Source organism: Phocoena phocoena, chromosome 1 (genome assembly GCF_963924675.1).
Source record: "Phocoena phocoena chromosome 1, mPhoPho1.1, whole genome shotgun sequence".
Taxonomy (NCBI): Eukaryota; Metazoa; Chordata; class Mammalia; order Artiodactyla; family Phocoenidae; genus Phocoena; species Phocoena phocoena.
In genome coordinates, this window is record NC_089219.1 from 14,332,886 (window position 1) to 14,354,209 (window position 21,324).

At 57.3% G+C, this 21,324-nt stretch overlaps 1 protein-coding gene across 1 annotated transcript in view; it reads right to left on the reverse strand.

Annotated features, from left to right (window-relative positions):
* Positions 1 to 9,502: 9,502 nt before the first annotated feature.
* Positions 9,503 to 21,324, reverse strand: part of ALDH4A1 (aldehyde dehydrogenase 4 family member A1) — a 32,178-nt gene continuing 20,356 nt past the window's right edge. The window contains exons 6-15 of the mRNA XM_065894328.1: positions 21,139 to 21,288; positions 20,986 to 21,060; positions 19,679 to 19,866; positions 17,159 to 17,232; positions 14,518 to 14,714; positions 14,340 to 14,387; positions 13,400 to 13,552; positions 12,516 to 12,637; positions 11,213 to 11,331; positions 9,503 to 10,445 (exon numbers count right to left, since the gene is read on the reverse strand). Coding sequence (XP_065750400.1) covers positions 10,333 to 10,445; positions 11,213 to 11,331; positions 12,516 to 12,637; positions 13,400 to 13,552; positions 14,340 to 14,387; positions 14,518 to 14,714; positions 17,159 to 17,232; positions 19,679 to 19,866; positions 20,986 to 21,060; positions 21,139 to 21,288 — 1,239 coding nt within the window. The 3' untranslated portion in view covers positions 9,503 to 10,332. The remainder of the gene's footprint in view (positions 10,446 to 11,212; positions 11,332 to 12,515; positions 12,638 to 13,399; positions 13,553 to 14,339; positions 14,388 to 14,517; positions 14,715 to 17,158; positions 17,233 to 19,678; positions 19,867 to 20,985; positions 21,061 to 21,138; positions 21,289 to 21,324) is intronic.

Genomic DNA, 21,324 nt, shown 5'->3' on the forward strand with positions numbered 1-21,324 from the left:
TTTGCCTCCCTGGAGAGCTGGCAACCTAACCCCAGGGGATTTGCGCAGACATTTACATATGGGTCCTGTTACTGTCCAAGGAGCAGGAAAGCACCTGGGACAGGTAGAGAGGTTTGAGGGCTCTGAAGGAAGGGGAGGAGGCTGGAATGAGGATGATCCCTTCATAGGGCACAGCAGAGCCTGGGTGGTCCGGGAGAACCCCATCTGGCCGTAGACAGAGCGTGTCCTGCTAACCTGGCCACACCTACACCTTCTGCCATTTCGATGAGGTCAGGTCACATCTCCCTGATGTTTCAAGCATTTGGGAGTAAAGGACATAGATGCTCCCATCAGGAGACAGAGTAGGGGGGCAAAGGGAGCCCACACTCCAGAGCCTGACCAAGTTGGGGCTGGCACGTGGTCGTGTGTCCCGCCCCTGACCCATAGTAGTTGTTCCAAAACAGCAGCCACTGATTCTAAGGACCAGGCATCACGCTGAGTGCTTGTCACTGGCCATCTCATTTAACACTCACAGTAACTAGAACTATTACTAACCCCATTTCACAGGTGAGGAAACTGAGGCACAGAGAAGGTAAGAAACTCTCATTTAACACTCACAGTAACTAGGACTATTACTAACCCCCTTTCACAGGTGAGGAAACTGAGGCACAGAGAAGGTAAGAAACTCTCATTTAACACTCACAGTAACTAGGACTATTACTAACCCCCTTTCACAGGTGAGGAAACTGAGGCACAGAGAAGGTAAGAAACTCAGTGTCGGTTGCACAACCAGCAGAGCTGCGATTCAAATCACACAGCCAGACCTCAGGGCCTGGCTCTTAACCTCCAGACCTCAGGGCCTGGCTCTTAACCTCCAGACCTCAGGGCCTGGCTCTTAACCTCCATGCCATATTACATCGCGAGCACCTTGCTTTTGGTAAAAGTAGCAGAACAGCGGCAAAGAGATTGGGAAGTGGGAGTGGGGGAGGGGGGCCATCTGTCAGCCCAATAATCCATCATCACCTCTGCAGAGGGAGCCCTCTCTAGGTATCCCCCCTTGGATCCAAGACCCAGGGGCAGGGGTGTTGGCAGAAAGGAAAGTTGAAAATTCCTAACGTTGAAGGTGACTGCCCCCAAGGAGTGGAATGGAGGGAGACGGCTCCAGCAAATCAGGGACCTGTTTAAATCAAAGACCCTTGTCCACAGAATGCTGTTTTGGTCCTTTCCTGACCCAGCAATATGGCCTAGCAGGAGCCTTGGGGGCCTGCTATAAAACGCCCAGCCTAGGTGGATATGTCACAGGCCTGAATGCTGCTCCTGGAGCCCAGGCTTATGGTGGGAGGAGGCTCCAAGGGACAATAAGGGGATTGGAAACTCAGTACTGTCCCCCTGCCCACCCCTGCCAAACCCTGATCCTCCTTCAAGGGCCAGTTGGAGCCTCACCTCCTCCTAGAACCCTTTCCTGGTGCCAGCTCACGGGAACAACTCCTGCTCTGCGCTGCAGTGACTCTTCCATCTGTATCAGCACTGCGCCCCTGGTAACAGACCTACATCATTGACCAGCTCCTGCTGACATGTGTGTCTACACTCGAGGAACATTGAGGCAGCCTGTCCAGCCGGCCTGGACTGGACATCAGCTCTGTGTGCTGTGTGAGAATGGCAGGTTACTTAAGCTCTCTGAGCCTCTGTTTGCTACTGAAATAGGAATAATAATTCTAGCCTCATGAGATCGGTATGGGGATTAAATAAAAAGGCATGTGTGAACAGTGGGGTGCAGGGCAGACCCTGGAGAAAGGTAAATTTGCCAGAGTGCGAGACTGTCCTTTCTTGTAATGAAATGAACCGCCCCGGGGGGCACCCCGGGCTCTGAGCCCAGCTGAAAGAGCCCAAATCTTCTCGAAGTTACCCTGAAAGATACTGGCTGTGTCTTTAGCAACTTCAGAGGGAGCACCCCCTCCCTCACCCCTGACCTCCCCTGGGGTGGAGTCAACTCACAGACATTGAAAACAACAGGGAGAGGCCTCTGGGTGCTGTGGAAAGATGCAGGATTTGCTGCGTGATTTGGGGCCTGGCCCTGGCCCTCTCTGGGTGTATGTAAACCAGTGGGGGGGTGGGGAGATCCAACCCATAGCATGAAAGGAAGAGCCCTGCACGGGGTGTCTGGAGGTGTGGGTTCTGGCCCTAGCTCTCCCCTCTCCTGACCTCAGTTTCCTCATCTGTACAATGGGGAGGTCCTCTTTGGACCTTATTCACCCTCCGTGTCAGCAGGTCAAAAGCCCTAGCACTAATTCACAGTGTCTATCGGTTCTCTCCAGACTCCTCCCCCTTTTGCCACACCCCAAGCTCAGACCTCCCTGACTCCCAGACTTCCTGTCTGGACCTCCCCGTCTGCCTCAGGTTGACAGTTTAAATCCCTGAAGGACAGCTCTGAGTCTATCACACCTTGGCTCTAACACCCCCTGGGACTCCACATTGCTGTAGGATCACAGCCGAGCTCCTGGCCTTGGCTTTCAAGGCCTCCCCAGCTTGGCCCCAGCTCACCCATCCTGCCCCGCCTGCTCTCTCCTGCGCTGTGTGCCCCAAACTACAGCCACATTGGCCTCCTTGGAACGCGGTCCCTGGTGGCATTCTAGGAGCCCCCGAGACCACTGTCCTCTGCCCGGCCAGATACTTAGGGAGCCGTGAAGACAATAACTAAACAGCACTTTTCTGGGGTGTATCGTATGCCAGGCACAGTATCGTTTAGCTACCCTGCAAAGCAGCCATTATTACTCCCATTTTTAAAGTGAAGAAACTGAAGCTGAACAGTTAAGCAACTTGCCGAAAAGCACACATTTAATAGGAAGTGACGCTAGAATGTATTTATTTTAATTTTTTTGGCCGCACCGCACAGCTTGCGGGATCTTAGCTCCCGGATGAGGGACTGAACGCGGGCCCACAGCAGTGAAAGCACCGGGTCCTAACCACTGGACCGCCAGGGAATTCCCAATGACACTAGAATTTAGATCCAAGCTGCCAAGCTCTCAACCCTGTACTGTCTGATTTGGGTGTGTTCTGCCCTCGGGAGCTACACCCACCACGGGGGTGGGGACTGGTGCCGCCCTCTCCCAGTGCAGGTCCCACCTCAAGGCCAAGGTGTTGGTGAAGGACCAGTTCCAGGCACAATGAGTGTGTGCGTCAGTCTGAAGAGGGAGAATAAAGATGCCAGTTGCTGGGTGGCCCTGGAATGTTCTGGAGACTCCCAGTCAAGTCAGATTATTTAGCAAAGCTTGGGGGTAAGGGGTTGGTAGAGAAAAAGAGCATCTAAGTTAACTGGAGCCCGCTGGGTGTGGCGTTGTGGAGGACAAGAGTGGCTGAGAAAACCATGCATCCAGAGGGCACTAGCAGAGCCCACTATGTGCCAGGGCTGGGTGGGGCACAAGGGACACAGCCAGGACACACAAGGGATACGGCTTGCGGTCTGGAGACAGAAATCAGGGCCATGTGCTCGTGAAGGCAGCACATGCTGGAAGATGCCAGGGGCACCAGGGCCATCCATAGTGTGGCGTATTGTATCAGAGCTGAGAGGGTCTGCACAGCTCCACAAACCTACCCATTATACAGATGGGGAAACTGAGGCCCAGAGAGGGCCAGTCGCCAAAGGGCCGGAAAAGCAGGTGGATTTCCCCTGGGCTCCAATCAAGTCAAAAGCATGTCGGGACAGCTCTATGATGACCCACGCTGTGCTGGTTGCCAAGAAGGGGTAAGGAGGAGGGAAGGCGTGGGCCAGCCAAGAGCTCCATGGGGGAGGCAGCGTCTGTGCCACGAAGAATGGGAGGAGGATGGGGATAATGAGCACAAGTTATTTCTATCACTAACACGTTTGCAGGGCTCATTCTATGCCAGGCTGCCATCCCATTTTATTCTCACTACCTTTTGAGGTGCTGTTATTATCTCTCCATTTTTCAGATGAGGAGACTGAGGTTCAGAGAGGGACAATAACTTATTCAAAGCCACATGGCAAGTATGTGGATTGGAGGAATCCAAGACCCTAATGGGGGCTCATGGGAATGGTGTTGACCAAGGCACTCCAATGAGGAAGGAATGATGGGGTCCCCCTGCTTAGTGGGGGCTATTAGTCCAGATGGATGATCTTCTCTGAAGACTAAAATCTGAAGAAGGAGCTCTGGATAGAAAGTCAGAAGTCTTGGCTTCTGGTTCAGCTCTGCCCCAACCTGAAGGCTGCCCTCACACAAATGGCTTCCATTCTCTGGGTCTCAGTCTCCCCACCTGTAAAATGGACTCGGTGCTTCTTAACATTTCAGGGGCAAGGATCCTTTTGAGATTCTGATGAAAACCCTGGACACTAATACACACACTGACAAATGCAGCCGTGCACCCAGATCCAGGAAGACACAAGGCTCAGTCCATGACCCTTGAGATGCCCTGGGCTGGATGATCTCTGTGGTCCCCTCTAGCCTTGACATCACCTAAGAAGGGCAAGTGGGTGAGGCTAGGGCACTGGCTGCCCTGAGAACAAATGTCCGGGAACACCAAGGCCCTGCAGTTCTCCTTCAGGGCTGCACCCAGAGCACATGCCCCACGGTGGCCCAGGCTGAACACACTGCCATCCTCACGGCCCAGTCCAGGGCCCGAGGTCCCCATGATCACACCTGTGTGGCTACTGGTTGCCAAGGTGATGGAGAACCATGACAGACTTATGCAAAGTTCATGGGGCAGGGGCGAGCCATGGAAATAGGGGCCCGGGAGATGCTGCCCATTTGCCTTACATCTGCTTCCCTGGGTGCTTACAGAAAGGAACTAGCCATGTTTGCTTTGGGCGGGTGGGGGCCACCCTGAACTTCCTTCCTCTCCCTGCCATGGTGGTTGGAGGGGCCTAGAGTGCAGGGGGGAGCCCCCAAAAGGGGCATGACCCCAGGGACTGGGTGCTGCATCGGCTTCTCTCCCCTACCCCACCTTTGTACATCCTGTTTGCTTCTGTGCCCCACCCCCCGCCCACCATTTCCCCTGTCTCTTTCCTACCAGTACTGCCTCCTCCAGGACAAAATTGGGCAGCTGGAAACCTAGCTCCAATCCAGCTGAGGGTAGAACAGGGGTAGGCAGGCAGGGCTTCCCCAAGGAGGGTCTGGGAGCTGCACAGCCCCTGAGCCAGCTGGCTTGGTTCAGAGACACCTTGGAAGAGGGCACAGGATAGGCCTCAGAGCTGGTTATCAGAGGACCCAGCCTCATTGGTCACCCCTCTGAGATGTCAAAAGTGTAATGGGTAGGGTGACCCCTAGAAGCTGGGGACCTAGGGATCAGCTAAGGCCTGAAGGAGGGACTCTGCTGTGGTTGGGACACCTTCTTGAGTCCAGAGATCCACGCAAGCCATTCAGAAAAAGATCTGAAGATTCCAAACAACCACAAGCCCAATAAGAGCCCAAAAGGTGATCGTCGCTAAAGGGAGCATAAAGGGCTGGGATGGGGAAGGGGGCTGGTCCTGTTCTGTGGGGCTCTGGACGGCCCCACCCGCACCACCGGACAGGGGCCAACCAGCAGGCCCTAACTCCGCTCAGCTTCCTCGCCTGTAAGATGCACAGCCACCTCAAACAAGGGTGATTAAATGGGATGAATACGTCAAGCACCTACCTCATACGTGATAGTGAATATTACGCTACAGTGTTGATGGCTTTTGTCCTAGTACGGAACTGGCATGGGACCCTCGGTTCTAGGCCCAGTAAAGGGCTAGGGTCTATGATTCTGTATGACTCTCCTTCCTGAGACTCAGATCTCTCCACAAGCCTCACTCTCCTTCCGACAACACCTGCCCGGATGCACCTCACCAAGCAGGTGCCCGGCAGAACATCAGCTCCCTCGTTTCGCCCTGGCCTCTGTGCACCAAATGCTCACGAGACTGAAGAGTACCTGTCACGCACCTGGGGCCTGGAGGGAGGGCATGGCAGAGCCCCAGAACAGAATGCTCATGTACCCCAGCACCTAGGGTCATATGGTACCTGCTCCACCATCCAGGGTGGCTGTCAACAACCCGGGGGAGGGGGACAAGGCTGGCTATGTCTGGAGCCAGTGTCAGCCACACCTACTCCCATCCACCTGCTGGATGGCTCCCACCCAGAAGCTGCTGCATTCCTTCGAGGGACCAGGACAAGGGGGTGCTGGTATAGCCAGCTCTTGCCCCTGTACCTGTCGCTTACTGAACAAGTCTCCCTGAGGCTCCCTAAGCCTCCGTTTCCTCATCTGTGAAATGGGGCCAAAATACTACTCCCTCCCTCCCAGGCTGGTGTGGTCCAAGCTAATTAGCAGGGGCACCTGCCCATGGATAGGTGCTCAGGGAAGCCCAGCTTCATCTCCTTCCTGAGCACAGGCATCCAGGATGAGGGTATTGAGAGGGTGGGCAAAGGTAAGTTCTCACTCACTGAGCATCTCACTCTGTGCAGGGCACGGGACCTGGCATTTTGTTCTAAAACATGTCATTCGATCCTGAGCTCCCACAGAAACGTCTACTCTGAGATTGGGGAGGCCAAGGCACAGGTAAGAGGGGTTAAGGCAGGACATCAGGGCTGTGCTCAGTGCCCAGGCAGGCAGACATGAGAAACAGAAACTCAGGCAGTCATCTCCTACTGGTGCACTGGTTACTCCACCCATGCGTGCCTCAGTCTCCTCATCTGTAAAATGGGACTAACGGATGTACCTTCGGGGGCTGCGATGAGGATCCGAGGGTGTGACGTGTAAAGCATTTAGCACAACGCCCGGCACACAGCCTGCGCTCAAGTAATGGTGACTCTTACTATTTCCTACGCCGCCTCTAGACAGAGGACCTACAGGACCTACAGGAACTGTGGTAACGAACGTGTCGGTCGGGGAGTTAATGAAAATGAAGGCGTGACTCTGTGAAGAGTGTGGGTCTGCACCCTGCTGCTTCCTCTTGCCCCCCAGGAGCTCCAGGTCTGCCTGGCGACCGGGGCACTGGTGGCCCCTCATTTCCTTAGCATGCACGCCCCACTGGCGGCACCGCGGTGGCAGGGACATCCAGCCTCAGTCAAATGGTTCACGCTCCAGCCCAGGCCTGCGGCTGGGCCCCCGGCCACAGCAGGGAAATGAAGAGGCTCCTTGGGCCACCGTGGACATGGGGACTTACTGCAGTGACCATGCAAAGAGGCCTCGGGCACCCGGGTGGGCACTGGGCCTTTGGGAGCCACCAGCCCCAAGTCTAGGGGACAAGGGAGGGCAGACAGAACGGAGTGAACGATAGCTTTGAGCCACCCCCTGACCTCGTTCAGTGGAGTCAGAGGCACCAGGATAAAATGACACTGGTAGAGGCATAGCTCCTGGGAGGCATAGGTCCCTGGGAGGCGGGGACCTGATGGAACAGGTGGCAAGGACCATGGGCTGTGGCACCCATAGCCCTGGGTTCTAACCCGGCCCTTTACTAACCAGCTACGTGACCTTGGGCTCGTCATTCTACCTCTGATCTCCATAGCCCTTCCATAGAATGTTGTAATAGTTACCTGGTAAGGTCAATGTCAAGGCTCTGAGACTAGGTAGGTAAAACACTACCAGTCATCAGCCAGCTCTGCGGCTGTCTCAGCGTGACCTTGAATAAGTCACTCCACTCAGCAACGTTAACGAGGCCTATGTATCCCCCGACGACAAAAGGCAGCTGCCTCCCTTCCCTTCCGTGAGCTCCAGCCAGAGCACTCTGGGGGCTGCCCTTTGTCCCTGACTCAAGCCCCCTTTGGCACAAATCAGTAGCAGCCCCTGGGTGAGCCAGGGCAGGGGCTCTGCCCGGAGTTGAGTCCCCTTCCCTCCCCACAGCTCTGAGATCCTCCAGCCAACAGCCCTAACCAATGGACCCTCGGACAGGGTGGCGTCTGTGTGGTTCAGGGCCAGCTCTGTTTACATTACCTGTGGTTGGAGACAGGTCAGGACACACGTGTCTTCCCCTCCAAGTCAGCTGGCCCAGGTGGGTTTAGACCCACGGATTCCAGGCTCAAGCTAACTGGCCACGGTTGCTCCCTGCCATGTCACCTGGCCAACTGAGCCGATCTTTGCGAGCCATGTGTGGACATCTGGGTGGAAGAGAGAGAATGGGTTTTGGAATCAGACAGACCTGGGTTTCCACCCCACTGATAGCATACCCTCAGCAAGTCCCTTCACCTTTCTACACCCCAGTGCCCTCATCTGCAAAATGGGAGCACAGCAGCTCTTCCTAAGACTTGTGAGTGAGAAAACATACGCATAGTCTTTGGCACATGTATGACTCAGGGTTCTGAAGAGAAGCAGAACCTCTATGAGGCGTAGAGAGACAGACACAGGGAGAGAGATTTATTGTAATGAAGTAGCTCACGTGATCACGGAGGCTGCTAAGTTCAGAATTTGTAGTGCCGGCCAGCAGGCCAGAGACGCAGGAAGTTGCAGTTGAGTCCAAAGGCAGCCACTGGCAGAATTCCTTCTTGCTTGGGGGAGACCAGTCTCTGTTCTGTTAAGGCCTTCAATTGATTGGATATGGCCCACTCACATTATGGAGGGTAATCTGCTTTCCTCAAAGTCCACTGATTTAAATGTTTTTCTCATCCAAAAAAACACCTCCATGGAAACATCCAGAATAATGCTTACGTAGTTAATTCATATGAATTAACTCATTGAATTCTCAAGACAACCTGTGTGCATGTGAGTGCACACACGTGCGTGCGTGTGTGTGTGTGTGTGTGTGTGGTTATTTCCATCTAAGACATGAAGAGACAGAGGGTCAGAGAGATTGCACAACTTTTTGGAGCCAGGATTTGAACCCAGGCCCTCCGGCACCAGAGTTCCTGCCACCCACAGCAGGGATTCCTGGCATCAGTGCTCACCCTTCCTTCCATCACACCAAGGGCACTGTCCTCCTGACACCTAATGACACACTGGCAACTCCGTCGGATGTAGAAGGTGACCAGTCCCCACCAACTCCACCAGAAAGACCACCGACTTGGTTAAGTAAGAGGCATTTTATTAGGTGGCATCAGGCAGATCCTATTGCCACCTCACAGTGTAGAACCAGTAGAATCAGGAACACCTCCAGCCCCCCGCCGCCTGACCTGGCCCCTTGTGGGAAACAACCCGGGCAGCATCAGGACCCACCCCTGACCGGGGGCCAAAGTGTGTGACCGCGCACTTGGGGACCGGCCACTCCAGCCCCGCGGGGGCCCCATGCCAGCTGTGCTTGAGGAGGGTCCAGCCCTTTCGGGGCCCCCTAAAAGCTGTCCTCCAAAGTCACCACTTCTCATTCCCTGGCCACCAGAATCTACTCGGGATGCATTTGCAAGTGTCCACCGATTGGCTGCGTCAAGGAACAGGCCTCTTAGGGGCCAGTCCACACAGAGCCACTAACATGCAAAGGAGGAATAATTTTAGAGGCAAGCCTCAGCCCGGGCTGGACGGGGACCCAAGGAGAGGTCTCAGGGTGCTGGGGAAGGTGGCAGCAACATGTACCCGGGCCTGTTCAACCACAGCCAGTGGGTGCTGAGCTCCTGCAGGAAACCCCAGGCTCTAGAGGCAGGACCCGAGAGCTAAGGGAAGCAGCAGGAAGGGCCCCCCAAAGTCTGCCAATCTCACAGCCCAAACAGGAAGGACCAACACATCCCACGTCTTGGCAGGTGGCCTGCAGCAGTCCCCTCAGACCCCCAGACGGAGATAGCCAGGAATCCATGGGTCGCAGGTGAGCTCAGGCACTCTGGAGCAAGGCACACGGGGTCTAAGGCATTTGGTTGGGCACAGGTACCTGCTGGTACAGGCGCACCTGGGCAAAGAGCTAGTGAGCCGCCCGGACTACAGAGGGCAAGGCCAGCTGGTGCCCCCATGCCCTGCAGCCACGATTTGCCAGCCCTGTAGGCCACTGTGGCCACACGTGACCCTGGACACCCGGAGAAGCCGGGGCCAAGGCCAGGAGCCTCTGTGGGTGGTGAGGTTTGCCAGGGGCCCCCAAGATGCCTCCTTTTCCTCCATGGATCCGTGAGCTACTCTACCACCATTCCTCAGGTCCCTGAGCCACTGGGCCACAGTGTAGAGGAAAGGGAAGGGGACATATGGAGAACCAGCCGGGCACCAAGGTCACATCTACCAGATGGAATTTCTAGGACAGCCGATGGGGTCAAGGGTGGCGGCCCTGTTCTCCCCACAGCGTAATCTCAAACCAGAGCCCGGCATCTGACTCCAAGGGTGGGACAGGCCAGGCCAGTGGGGGGCAGGGGGCAGGCCTCGGCCCTAGAAAGAGGGTCATCCCGTGGGGAGCGGGTGGAGGGCCTGGGGTGGGGTCAGTGCACTGAGGTCAGTCGTTTGGACAGACAGACGGGTGGACGGCAGAGGCGCTGAGCGGGCTCACTGCATGTACGGGTAGCGCCAATCCCCCAGAGGCTTGTGGGTCTCCTTGATGACCTGGGGTGACGTCCACCGCAGGATGTAGTGGGGCCCTCCTGGCTTGTCATTAGTCCCTGTGGAAAAGACAGCTCTGTTTATCTCCAAAAAGATACAATGGCTCTGGGCAGAGGGAAAAGGAGTGGGGAGGATCTGATGGAATAAATGGGGCACCATGGGCAGAGGGAAAAGGAGTGGGGAGGAGGAATAAATGGGGCACCAGCACGGGCAGCAAATTGCCAAAGTAACCCTAACACAGCCACAGCAGCCAGGGTTTCCAGAGCGCATCTGTGTGGAGGGCACTCAGCCGGAGGTCGGGCAAGCCAGGAGCTGGTGAGCAGGCAGGACGCCCATGCTCCCCAGGTCCCTGCACCCCACCTGCAAGAAGTGTCTGGGAGGCAGTGGGGCACCGTGGAGCGCACTGGACTGGGAGTCGGGAGACCTGGCTTCCGGCCCATGGGAACTCTGGCAAGTCACCGCCCCTCGCCGACCCTCAGTTTCCCTATTTGTAAACAGGAGGGGGATGGACTTTGGTAGCCTGGAGTATGACAGTAAAAGGTGTGGGCGCTGGGACCCAAATCCCGGCTCCACCACTCTCTAGCCATGTGCCCTTAGGCAAGTCACTTCACTTCCCTGGGCCTCAGCTTCCCCCTCCATAAAATGGGAAGAAGAATGGCAGCACCTGGGCTTAGGCGGCTGTTGGCAGGACTGAGTTAGCACAGGGCCCGGCCCACGGTGCTCAGTAAATGGTGCTACTGCTGCAACTCTTAACACCCTTGAGATGAAGGACCGAGGGTCTCCCGCCGGGAACTCGGCCCCCCTCTGGAAAGGGGGCCCCACTCACCAGAGGTTCGGGCCCCCCCGAAGGGCTGCTGGCCCACCACCGAGCCAGTGGACTTGTCGTTGATGTAGAAGTTGCCGGCAGCGTTCCTCAGCATCTCTGTGGCCTCCCGGACGACATCCCTACAAGGCAGGGCAGCGGTAAGAGGGCGGCCAGCTCACCCTCATTCCAGACCCAGGGCCAACCTCCAACACCCCCGTCCCAGCCCACATGGGCCACCCTGGTGAGCATGAGGCCAGCCGCCAGCTATGGGCCCTTGACAGGCTCCCAGGAGTCTCTGAGCCTCGGCCTCCTCCTCTGAAAAGGGGGTTAGCACGCCTGCCTTGCAGGGCATCTGTGAGGGCTGGATGAGGCTCAGGCTGTACGTATTCGAGGGAGTGGCCCATCTCGGTCCAGTTTTCCTGCCTTTGGGAGCTGGGGAACCTCCAGACCCCTAGCCTGCCCCTCAGGTTCCAATCCCGCCTCCACTCTTTTTTTTTTTAAACAATTCAATGTTTTCTTTTTTCTCTCTTTTTTTAAAAAATTTATTTTATTTATTTATTTTTGGCTGCACTGGGTCTTCATTGCTGCGCGTGGGCTTTCTCTAGGTGCGTCGAGCAGGGGCTACTCTTCGTTGCAGTGCGCGGGCTTCTCATTGCGGTGGCTTCTCTCGTTGCGGAGCACAGGCTCTAGGCACATGGGCTTTGGTAGTTATGGCACGCAGGCTTAGTAGTTGTGGCTTGCGGGCTCTAGAGCGCAGGCTCAGTAGTTGTGGCGCATGGGCTTAGTTGCTCCGCGGTATGTGGGATCTTCCCGGACCAGGGCTTGAACCTGTGTCCCTCGCATTGGTGGGCGGATTCTTAACCACTGCGCCACCAGGGAAGCCCCCACCTCCACTCTTAAAGGCAGACACAGGGAGACAAGCAGTACCACGGAGAAAGGAAAGGGCAAAGCTTCGAGTTTAGTGTCCTGGTGCTCAAGTTGGAATCCTGCCTCTGCCAGACAAGCAGTGCACCTGGGCCTGAGCCTCTGTCTTCCACTCTGCAGCTCCATCAGACCCGGGGAGCAGGTCAAAGGCACCGATTCCCCAGCCCCGCCCCTAGACACCTACATTCAGCAGCCGAGAGTGGGGCCCCAGAATCTGCATTTTAACAAAAGAGCCCACTGCCCGTGTCTACCTGCCGGTCAGGTCAGAGGTGAGGAGAACGGAGAGAAGCAAGGGCAGCATTATTACTAGGATCAGCGCCCAGGAGGCAGTCTCCAGGGACAGCAGGGTCCTGTGGGGACAGGACACCAGGACGAGAGTGGAGGGGCTGCAGCCACTCACTTATCCTGGGCAAATACTGCCCCCGTGAGGCCATAGCTCGTGGTGCTGTCGACCAGCCTCAGCGTCTCTTTGTACTTGTCATCCGGGTAGACGTACACGGTCAGCACAGGCCCGAAGATCTCCTGGGAGAGAAGCCCCAGGGTCAGGCCCCACCTGGACCAACACCCCGAGGCCTCCCGTCTCCCTGCTCTGGCCTCCGCCTCTCCCCATCCCCCTCCTCAGCCCCTGCAGGAAGGGCCAGGCACTGCCTCCCGCTGGGTTCCCTCGGGGTTGGCTTCCATCCGGCCCACCCCACCCCGACCTGGCAAAAGATCCAAGGAGTCTCTGGCCTCCCTGCCAGCCAGACCCACACCCAGAGCCAAGGGCCCAGGCCCTTGGAAAGGAGAGACTTCTGGCAACAGCCGGCCCAGGAATTGCCCAATGGTATCACCGTCCCCTCTGCCATCGAGGGGCTGGGGGAAGACCCCCACCCCTGCACTGTCCTCCTGACCCCCCCTGACCTCTCGGAGACTCAGTTTCTCATCTGTAAAATGGGAACGATATGCCCACCTCATCTCTGTCAAATGTGCGGCCCACAGTTAAGAGTCTACAAGTGTCAGCCACTGAGACGGCCGCAGGGACCTCGGTGGCTGCGGACAGCGCAAGTGCCATGACACCAGCCCGGGTCAGCAGTGTCGAAGACAGAGCACTGGATTTGGGGTCAGGAGGCCCGAGCTCAGGGCCTGGCTCTGCTCTCACCGGGTGTGAGACAGTCCCCTCGTAGGGCCTCGCTTTCCACATCTGTGAGATGGGATGACGCCCCGTGAAGCACCAGGGCCCTGTGCGTGTGCCATGCTCGGGGGACAGGCTACCTCCTCCCGGCCCCGGGCCGCCCACCCCATCACCTCCTTCATGATGGGATCCTGGGGGTCCTTGCTCTCGATGATGCAGGGCTCCACAAAGTAGCCCACGGAGTCGTCACACTGGCCCCCAGCCAGGACGGTGAGGCTGGGCGAGGAGTGGGCGTGCTCCAGCCACTTCCTGATGCGGCTGAAGGACTGGGGGAGTAGGGTGGGGTAGGGGGCGTCAAGGGCTGGCTGGAGGCCATTCCCAGCAGCAGCCCCCTGACACACTCACCCCAAACACCTGTCCCTGAAGGGCCCAAATTCTGAAGTGGGGGGAGCGAGGGGGGGGGCCCTGACAGCAAAAGTCGGGGCCTGGCTGAACCAGGGCAGAGACAAGGGCAGATGTGCACGCTTTTGTGTGTATGTGTGTGTTACAACTACAAACATCACAAGCACACATATACATGTATGGCCATGAATTTGTAGGTTTACATACGTAGGCACACATATGCCTGCATTGTATGGACGTGTTTGTTATGTGTGTTTGTGCGTGCACACCCACAAGTGTGCCTATATACACATGTGAACCTGTACGCCAGTGTTTCTCTGTAGGATATGTGTGCACGCGGGCGTGCGTGTGTACGTGGGTGAATCTACAGGCATGCTCCCACTCAGAGATCTAAATGAACGTGCTCGCGGCTGTGCGTGGACGTGCGCGTTCGGGTTGATGCATGTGGTGTACAGGCCTGTTTGTATGTGTGTGTATGAACACAGGCACTTAAAGGGGGCTTGTCGAGCCTGGGGCAGGGTGTGCGGGAGGCGAGTTGCCCTCTGGGTACGGATGCCTCCACCCTTTTCAGAGCTGGCAGGGGTGGTGCGGGTGTATGCGTGGCTATCAGGCTGCCCTGCTCGAAGCAGCAGGTCTGGGTCGCCCCTATAGCTGTTCCTACGCCTCCCACCCAGTCCAGGCACGGGACCCCCGGGAACGGCCTGCTCATACCTTGGCATCAATCACGGCGGAGAAGAAGCTCCCAAAATCCTCTGCAGGCTGGAAGCAAGGGAGACATGGGAGGAGACAGAGTCGGAGACAAAGGGAGCGCCCTCCCCGCACCCCCTCACCAGCCTCCAATCCCATCAGCCCCCCGCTGGGCCGTGGCGGGGAGGCCGGCGCCACTCACGTTGCCCACTTTGATCCTGCTGCGCTCCTCCAGCAGCCGCCCTTTGATCTGCGACCACAGCGAGCGGGGCACGTAGAGGCGGGAGCAGGCCGAGCACTTCTGGCCGCCGTACTCGAAGGCTGAGCGCAGGGTCCCGCTCACCACGCTGTCCACGTCGGCCGAGCGGTGCACAAAGTGGAAGTTCTTCCCGCCACACTCTTCAGGGGTGGGGCGGGGCGGTGAAGGAGTATGAGGAGGGGGTGGGCTCCCCAGGCCAGCGAGGGGCCCGACGCACTGCCCACACCCGTCCGCAGGGCCCTGCGACCAGCCCCAGTACTGGCAGGACAAGGGCACGAGAAGGCAGAGTCGGAGCCCAATAACCTCCCAGAAACTGATCAGCCAGGCCTGTCCTCCCAACCTAGGGATGAGAAAACGGAGGCCCAGGCAAGGGCAAAGGGCACCAGGGGGCATCAGGACCAGCTCCCCCAGCTCACAGATGAGAAAACTGAGCCCTGGGGCTGCTGCCCAACATAAAGGCAGAGGAAGGACCAGAACCCAACGCTCCCCAAAGCTGGTCCACTCCCTGCAGTGGGTGTGGCTTCCTTTGAGCCTTCCCCTGACCCCCACCCAGCGAGAGGAGAGGGGGCCACCCCAGGTCCATGGCCAGGGCTGGCCCCTCTTCCTGATCCACGGTGGAGACACCCCTCCTCGATCTCCTTGGCATGAGGGAGCCTCGGTTTCCTCACTCCGTTAAACATCAGCTACTAGCAGCTCGTTACAAAGCACTAACTTCCAGACTCAGGTCAAAGCACTTCGAGCTCCGTCTCGCTGAAGCCTCACAGCAACCTCCCATTATTATCCCATTTTAAAGACAAGAAAACTGAGGCACAGAGAGATAAAAGTCTCATACTCAAGGGGGGAAGCGGTAGAGTAAGTAGTGGTCTCTCTCCCTCAGGGAGATGGTGGGAAGGAGACAGAACAGAAAACCATGGACAGCTCACACAAGGGACTCACTGTCCCCCATCTCGTGAAGGCTGGACTGGCGCACACTGGGGAACCGGAAATTGGAGATGCAACAGCTGGCCCTGAGGAGGGTCACCTGCCCTGACACCCCCATCACAGCTCCCACCAGCTTAAGAGGCAAACTATTATATATAGGGTGGATAAACAATAAGGTCCTACTGTATAGCACAAGGAACTAGATTCAATATCCTGTGATAAATCATAATGGAAAAGAATATGAAAAAGAATATATATATGTATAACTGACTCACTTTGCTGTACAGTGGAAATTAACCCAGTATTATAAAATCAACTATACTTCAATAAAATTTTACGAAGTTCCCACCCGCTCAGGCGTGGGGTCCAGTCTCCCTGTGAGCCCCCACTTCACACCCAGGAGCAAGAATGCTGAACCACCAGCTCCAGCTCTGCCATTACTGCACTGTGTGAGCCTGGACAGCCCTCACTCTCGAGAGGTCTCAGCATCTTCCCAGAGTGTGTTCCATGAAAAACATGGTCCAGGGGGTCCTCTGTCAAAACAGGGCTGTGTATTCCAAAGAGTTTGGGAAACACTGCACATCAGCCTTTGTTCTTGAATATAAGCAATGCGTATATTAGTGCATTAAAGGCTCTGAGAAGTCCTGCAGGTGAGGAATCCGTTTTACTTTAAACACAGTGCACGCCAAATATCCTTGACCATGAAACTGTTTCCTTGTGGGAAAATTATTTTGACAAGACCTGGCCCTGCTGACCTCTCAGCCCCATCTCCTGCCACCCGCCCTCCCTCCCTTCCCCAGCTACACTGGCCTTGTTTCTTCAAACACAAGATCGTTCCCACCTCATGGCCTCTGCATTTGCCATTTCCTTGGCCTAGATCTGGGCTGTGCAACAGGGTAGCCACCAGCCACACGTGGCTATTTAAGTTCAAATTAATTAAAATTAAATGAAACCAAGCTTTCACTTCCTCTGCCATGCCAGCCACGTTTCAAGTGCCCTGCGGCCACACGTGGCGAGCGGCTATACTATGGGACAGCACAGGTACAGCCCACGTCCATTACTGCAGAAAGTTCTAGCCGACAGTGCGGGTGCCCATGGTGGCCCATCCTCCGGACCTTTGCGAGGCTGGTTTCTTTTCATTGGTCAGGTTTCAGCTCAAATGTTCCCTCCCTGAAGAGGCCTCCCACCCCACCAGCCACCCTAAGTCACAGTCCCACCACGCCCAGCCCTTGAGGGTCCCTGCCTGTCACCTCTTTGCCCTCCTTTAATTATCCACAGCCCTTCTCACTCCCTGACATCATTTATCTAGTTGTTTACTGTCTGCCTCCCGCTGTTGGAATAGAGGTTCGTAACGGCTCGGTCTCTGGGTCTCATCATCTTTTGCATCCCCAGTGTCCAAAAAGTGCCTGTGAACATACTTAATAATTTACTTGCTGAAGGATGGATGGATGAATGAATGGACGGAAGGAAAAACGCACACTCAGAGGCATAAATGCTCTGTGTAAGTGCCAGAGCAGGGGCTCCACCCTGAAGGAGTTCTCTGCGTCTGCAGGGCCGCCCCACCTCTGGGGGCATCACCTCCGCCTCCTTCTCTTGCATGGCGGCCAGGGCAGGGAGGGGTCCCTAGGGCTGTAGGGCAGGGCACGGGGAGAAGGGCCCTTACCTCCGGCCAGGCGCGGGAAGGTGTGGAACCGGTCCAGGTTCTGGGCCACCTGCTTCCACAGGTGTTTGAAGGTGCTAAAACCAGAGGACAGGGCAGTGACTAGGGAGCTGGGCTCAGGCACCTGAGAGGGTGAGGGGCCTGGGGGCTAGGGAGCAGGCCCTAGCAGAGGAAGAGCCTGGAAAGCCCAGGGAGGAGCGCTAGGGGCAGCAGCCCCACAGGAGACGGGCAGGGGTCACAGCGGTGGTGGTGGTGGTGATGGTGATGGTGATGGGGAACCCAGTGGGTGGTAGCAGCTGGAAATGGGCTGCATCCTGGGCCTACAAGGAGGGAGCAAGGGGAGGCCTGGCGGCAAGATAGTGCAGAGAAGGGCCAGGCTTTGAGGCCAGGGGATGCCGGGTTTGAGTCCTGACTCAGGCAGACACGGTTGTGTGATCTTGCGACCAACACTTAACCTCTGTGAGCCTCAAATTCTGTGCCACATCTGGGAACTGGAAAGAACAATTCCACGTGGCAGGGCTGCTCTGTGACGGCTCTAATGCGAGTCAAGTGCTTGGGACAGTGCTGGGTATGCTGTGGGTGCCTGATGGGGGACAGGCACCACCGTGGTCTGCGAGGGGCACCACGAGCTCACGCCCAGGCTCCAGAGAACCAAAGAGGGTCCCGGGAGAGGCAGCTCAGGCCCCTACCTCCTCCCTGGGCTCCAAGTGTGACCAACCTCAGCACCACAAAACAATAAAAATGCTAATCACCAGGGAGCTGGCGACACAGTAGCTAATACTAATTTATGACTTTCCTACCTTTAAGCCCGCTGCTCATCAGAGCATGGCAAATGGGGGCCAGGCCCGCTCCACCCGCTAATAGGCAGAGACCCATGGGGCCCGTGGCTGGCAGAGCGGGCCTTTTGGAAAACAGCCCTCCTCAGCAATTCTAACGCTGCCACCGCCACCGCCACCCGGCAAACCTTAGCAGGGGTTGTTGTTGCAAGGGAGCCTGAGGCCAGGCAGAGAGGGCAAGAAGCCACTGCAGGTGTCTCTAGGATACCTGGAGGGCCCGGAGTGCAGACCCCAACATCTCCACCCAGATGGCCCATGGGGACCTCAAACTCAAAGTGACCACCATGTGATTCACCTTCTTCCCTAGTCTCCCAGGTGCCCAGCCAACTGGGTTGCCCACCTTGGTGAACGATGCCCACCTCCTGCCCCGAGCCTGGATGTTCCCACTGAACACCCCCAACCTTGACCCCACAGACAGGTGATCGAGTCTCCCTGATACTTCCTCACTTGAAGCAGCCCACCTCACCCCGTTCCCACGACTCCACCTGAGTTCAGGCGCCCACCGTCCCTCCCCGGACGTGGACACCTCCTAACCTGTCTCCTGCTTCCACCCACCGGAGACTTGTGCTCAGAGTAGCCAGAGCGATCATCTAGATCAGAGGCTGCACACGCAGGGGCCCGGAGGGGCCGGACAGAGAATGAGCGAGGCCGTCCAGGTAGGCAGAGGCCCAGGGCCTGTCAGGACGGGGGGAACCAGAGACCTCCCACCCGCCTCCAGCCAACGGTGCCACATGGAAATGCAGGCCCAGTGGGACCAGGTTCTTAAGAGAGGCCCAATATTTGGATTTTTACATGAAACCGTCCCAATGGTACAAGGTTGGTCCATCCCTATTAGGAGTCAAAGAACACAGAGCCACTTGCCAGGGCCAACTGGAGAGCTACCATCTGCAATCCCTGTTTGAAACAAAAGAAGTCTGATTAAGCCACGCCCCCTGCATGTAACTTTCCGTGGCTGCCATCATCTTCAGGATAAAGTCCAGACACCTTAGCAGGCTCATGGGGCCTTATAGTCACAAGACTAAATCCCCCAAGAGGTAGGCCCTTGCCCACTCCACGTGTTCACTGCCCAGTCTTAGCACCGGCAGAGCCTGGTATACATGGGGGCTCGATCAACACCAGCTGAGTGAGTGAGTGAATGAGCAGTTGTGATCGAACCATATCCCGCCCCCACCCTCTGACCCTCGGCCCCCAGCTCCACACTCCAGCCCCACGGGACCACGTCCACAGCCCAGAGCCCAACAGCTTCAGCCTTATGCCTCTGCATATGCTGTTCCCCCTCCTAGAACGCTCTCCTCCACCTCTGCCTGGCCTACTCGTTTGCTTAGATGCCACCTCCTCCAGGAAGCCTTCCTGACTCTCCTCCTCCAGTTTATCCCAAGCTCCCTTGTGCCCTTTCCAGGGATGGTAGTGGCATCGAAATCCATATCACTAAACAACTGTAGGCCGCTTCCAGCCTGTCACACTCCTTCCTGTCCATTAACTAGTTTGGCCTTCACGATTACTCTGCAAGGTAAGAATCATGACTACTGTCATAAAGGAGAAGAAACAGGCTCAGGGAGGTGAAGTGGCTCACCCAGGGCCACATAGCACCTGACCTCTGGGCTCACAGCCCCAGCTCCCGGACAGAGGTCACGAGGTCTGGTAAGCGTCCCCAGGCCACCCCGCCCACCCCACCTCGGGGACTTACGGCACGCTGCCTGTGAAGTTGATGCCACACAGGTGCTCCGAGCTGGTGACAGTGTCCCCAAATGTGGGCCCATCAGCTGGCACAAACTGGATGATGTTGGGGGGCAGACCGGCCTCCCGGAGGATGCGGTAGACAGCATAGCTGGCCAGCATGGCAGTGTCACTGGGCTTCCACAGGACCACGTTGCCCTGCCCAGGAGGCACAGTGATGACTCATGAGGTCAGGGGCCGCCAGCCCCGACTCCCACCCTACCCTGAAGCATGGCCATCCCTCACCTGGAGCCACCAGGACCCCATGCAAGCCAGGATATCCCCTACCCAGCCCCATTCCTACAGGTGCCCAGGTGCTGCACACCAGGCCCTAGAAGCCCTTGTCAGTGAGCTCACACCCTGCCCTGTCTGCTCCCACACTCTGGCTATGAAAGCCTCCCTTCCTCCGGAAGCCTGTGCCCACTGGTCCTGCCAGCACCCCTCGGGCAGGTCTGTTCTGGGTGTTTCCAACTTGCTGGAAGCTCACGGGGCGAGGCTGGGCAAGTGCTCACAGGGCTCTGTCTGCACGTGTCCTGGACGAGGGCACGTGGGTGCCGGGTGTGTGTGCGTCTGTCTGAGTGCAGATGCACGAGGATGACCCTGCGTACGAGCACCCTTCCAGATCACCCAGCTGCCCGACAGCTGTCAGCCCTCCTCCTGCTGTGCCCCGAGCCACCCAGGACCTCCGAGGGTAGGGCTGCATCTCCCCCATCGACTGGGAGCCGATGGCCACCTTCACCCTGATAACGACAGTGGAGCCCACCAACTTCGAGACCACCTGCCCAGAGACAGACCAAGCCCAGATCCGTACCCGTCCCGTCATTTGCTAGCCTTGCAACCCTGACAAGTAAGTGGCCAGGCACAGAGCAGGCACTCAAAGGTGGGCTCTAAGTCATCATTAGTAGCAGCCCCTACATAACGCCAAGCCCGCGCCGGGCCAGACCTGCCTGGCGTTAGATGTGTCACAAGCGTGGCCTCCTTTGCTCCTCGTGACCCTGTAATGTAAGCTTTTCTTTTACTTCCACTTTGTAGGTGAGGAAACTGCCTCAGAGGAGGGCAGGGACTTGCCTGGGGTCACCCAGACAGAGTGGGGCAAAGCTGGGACCCAGACCAGCCTCTGACCCCCAAGCACTTTCCACAGCCCCCAGCTGCCTCCACTTTCTGTGCTTCTCCCCGCGATGAGGGCTGGGACCCCAGGGGCTCTGACGTGGCCTCCTGTCTGTTGACAAGGGAGTGATGACCCGTTCCCGCCACGCCCACCTGCTGCCCACAGCTCACCATCAAGGCCGGCGCCCCCGCCAGGTTGCCGCCGATCGCAGTGAAGTTAAAGGGGGAGATGGCTGCCACGAAGCCCTGGGGAGGGAGGAGGTGGTGAGGCCCAGCCCAGGGCTTCCGGCAGCCCCCAACCCCAGCTCCACCACCTGGGGGTACCTCCAGCCCCCGGTACACCACGCTGTTGGTGCTCGGCGGCACACTGATGGGCTGCTCCCCCTCCAGCTCCACGGCAAACTTGGCGTTGAATCGGAAGAAGTCAATGAGTTCGGCTGCAGCATCGATCTCTGCTTGGATCACTGTCTTCCCCTGTGAAGCGGGAGGGCCGGGGGGTCAGTGGTGGAG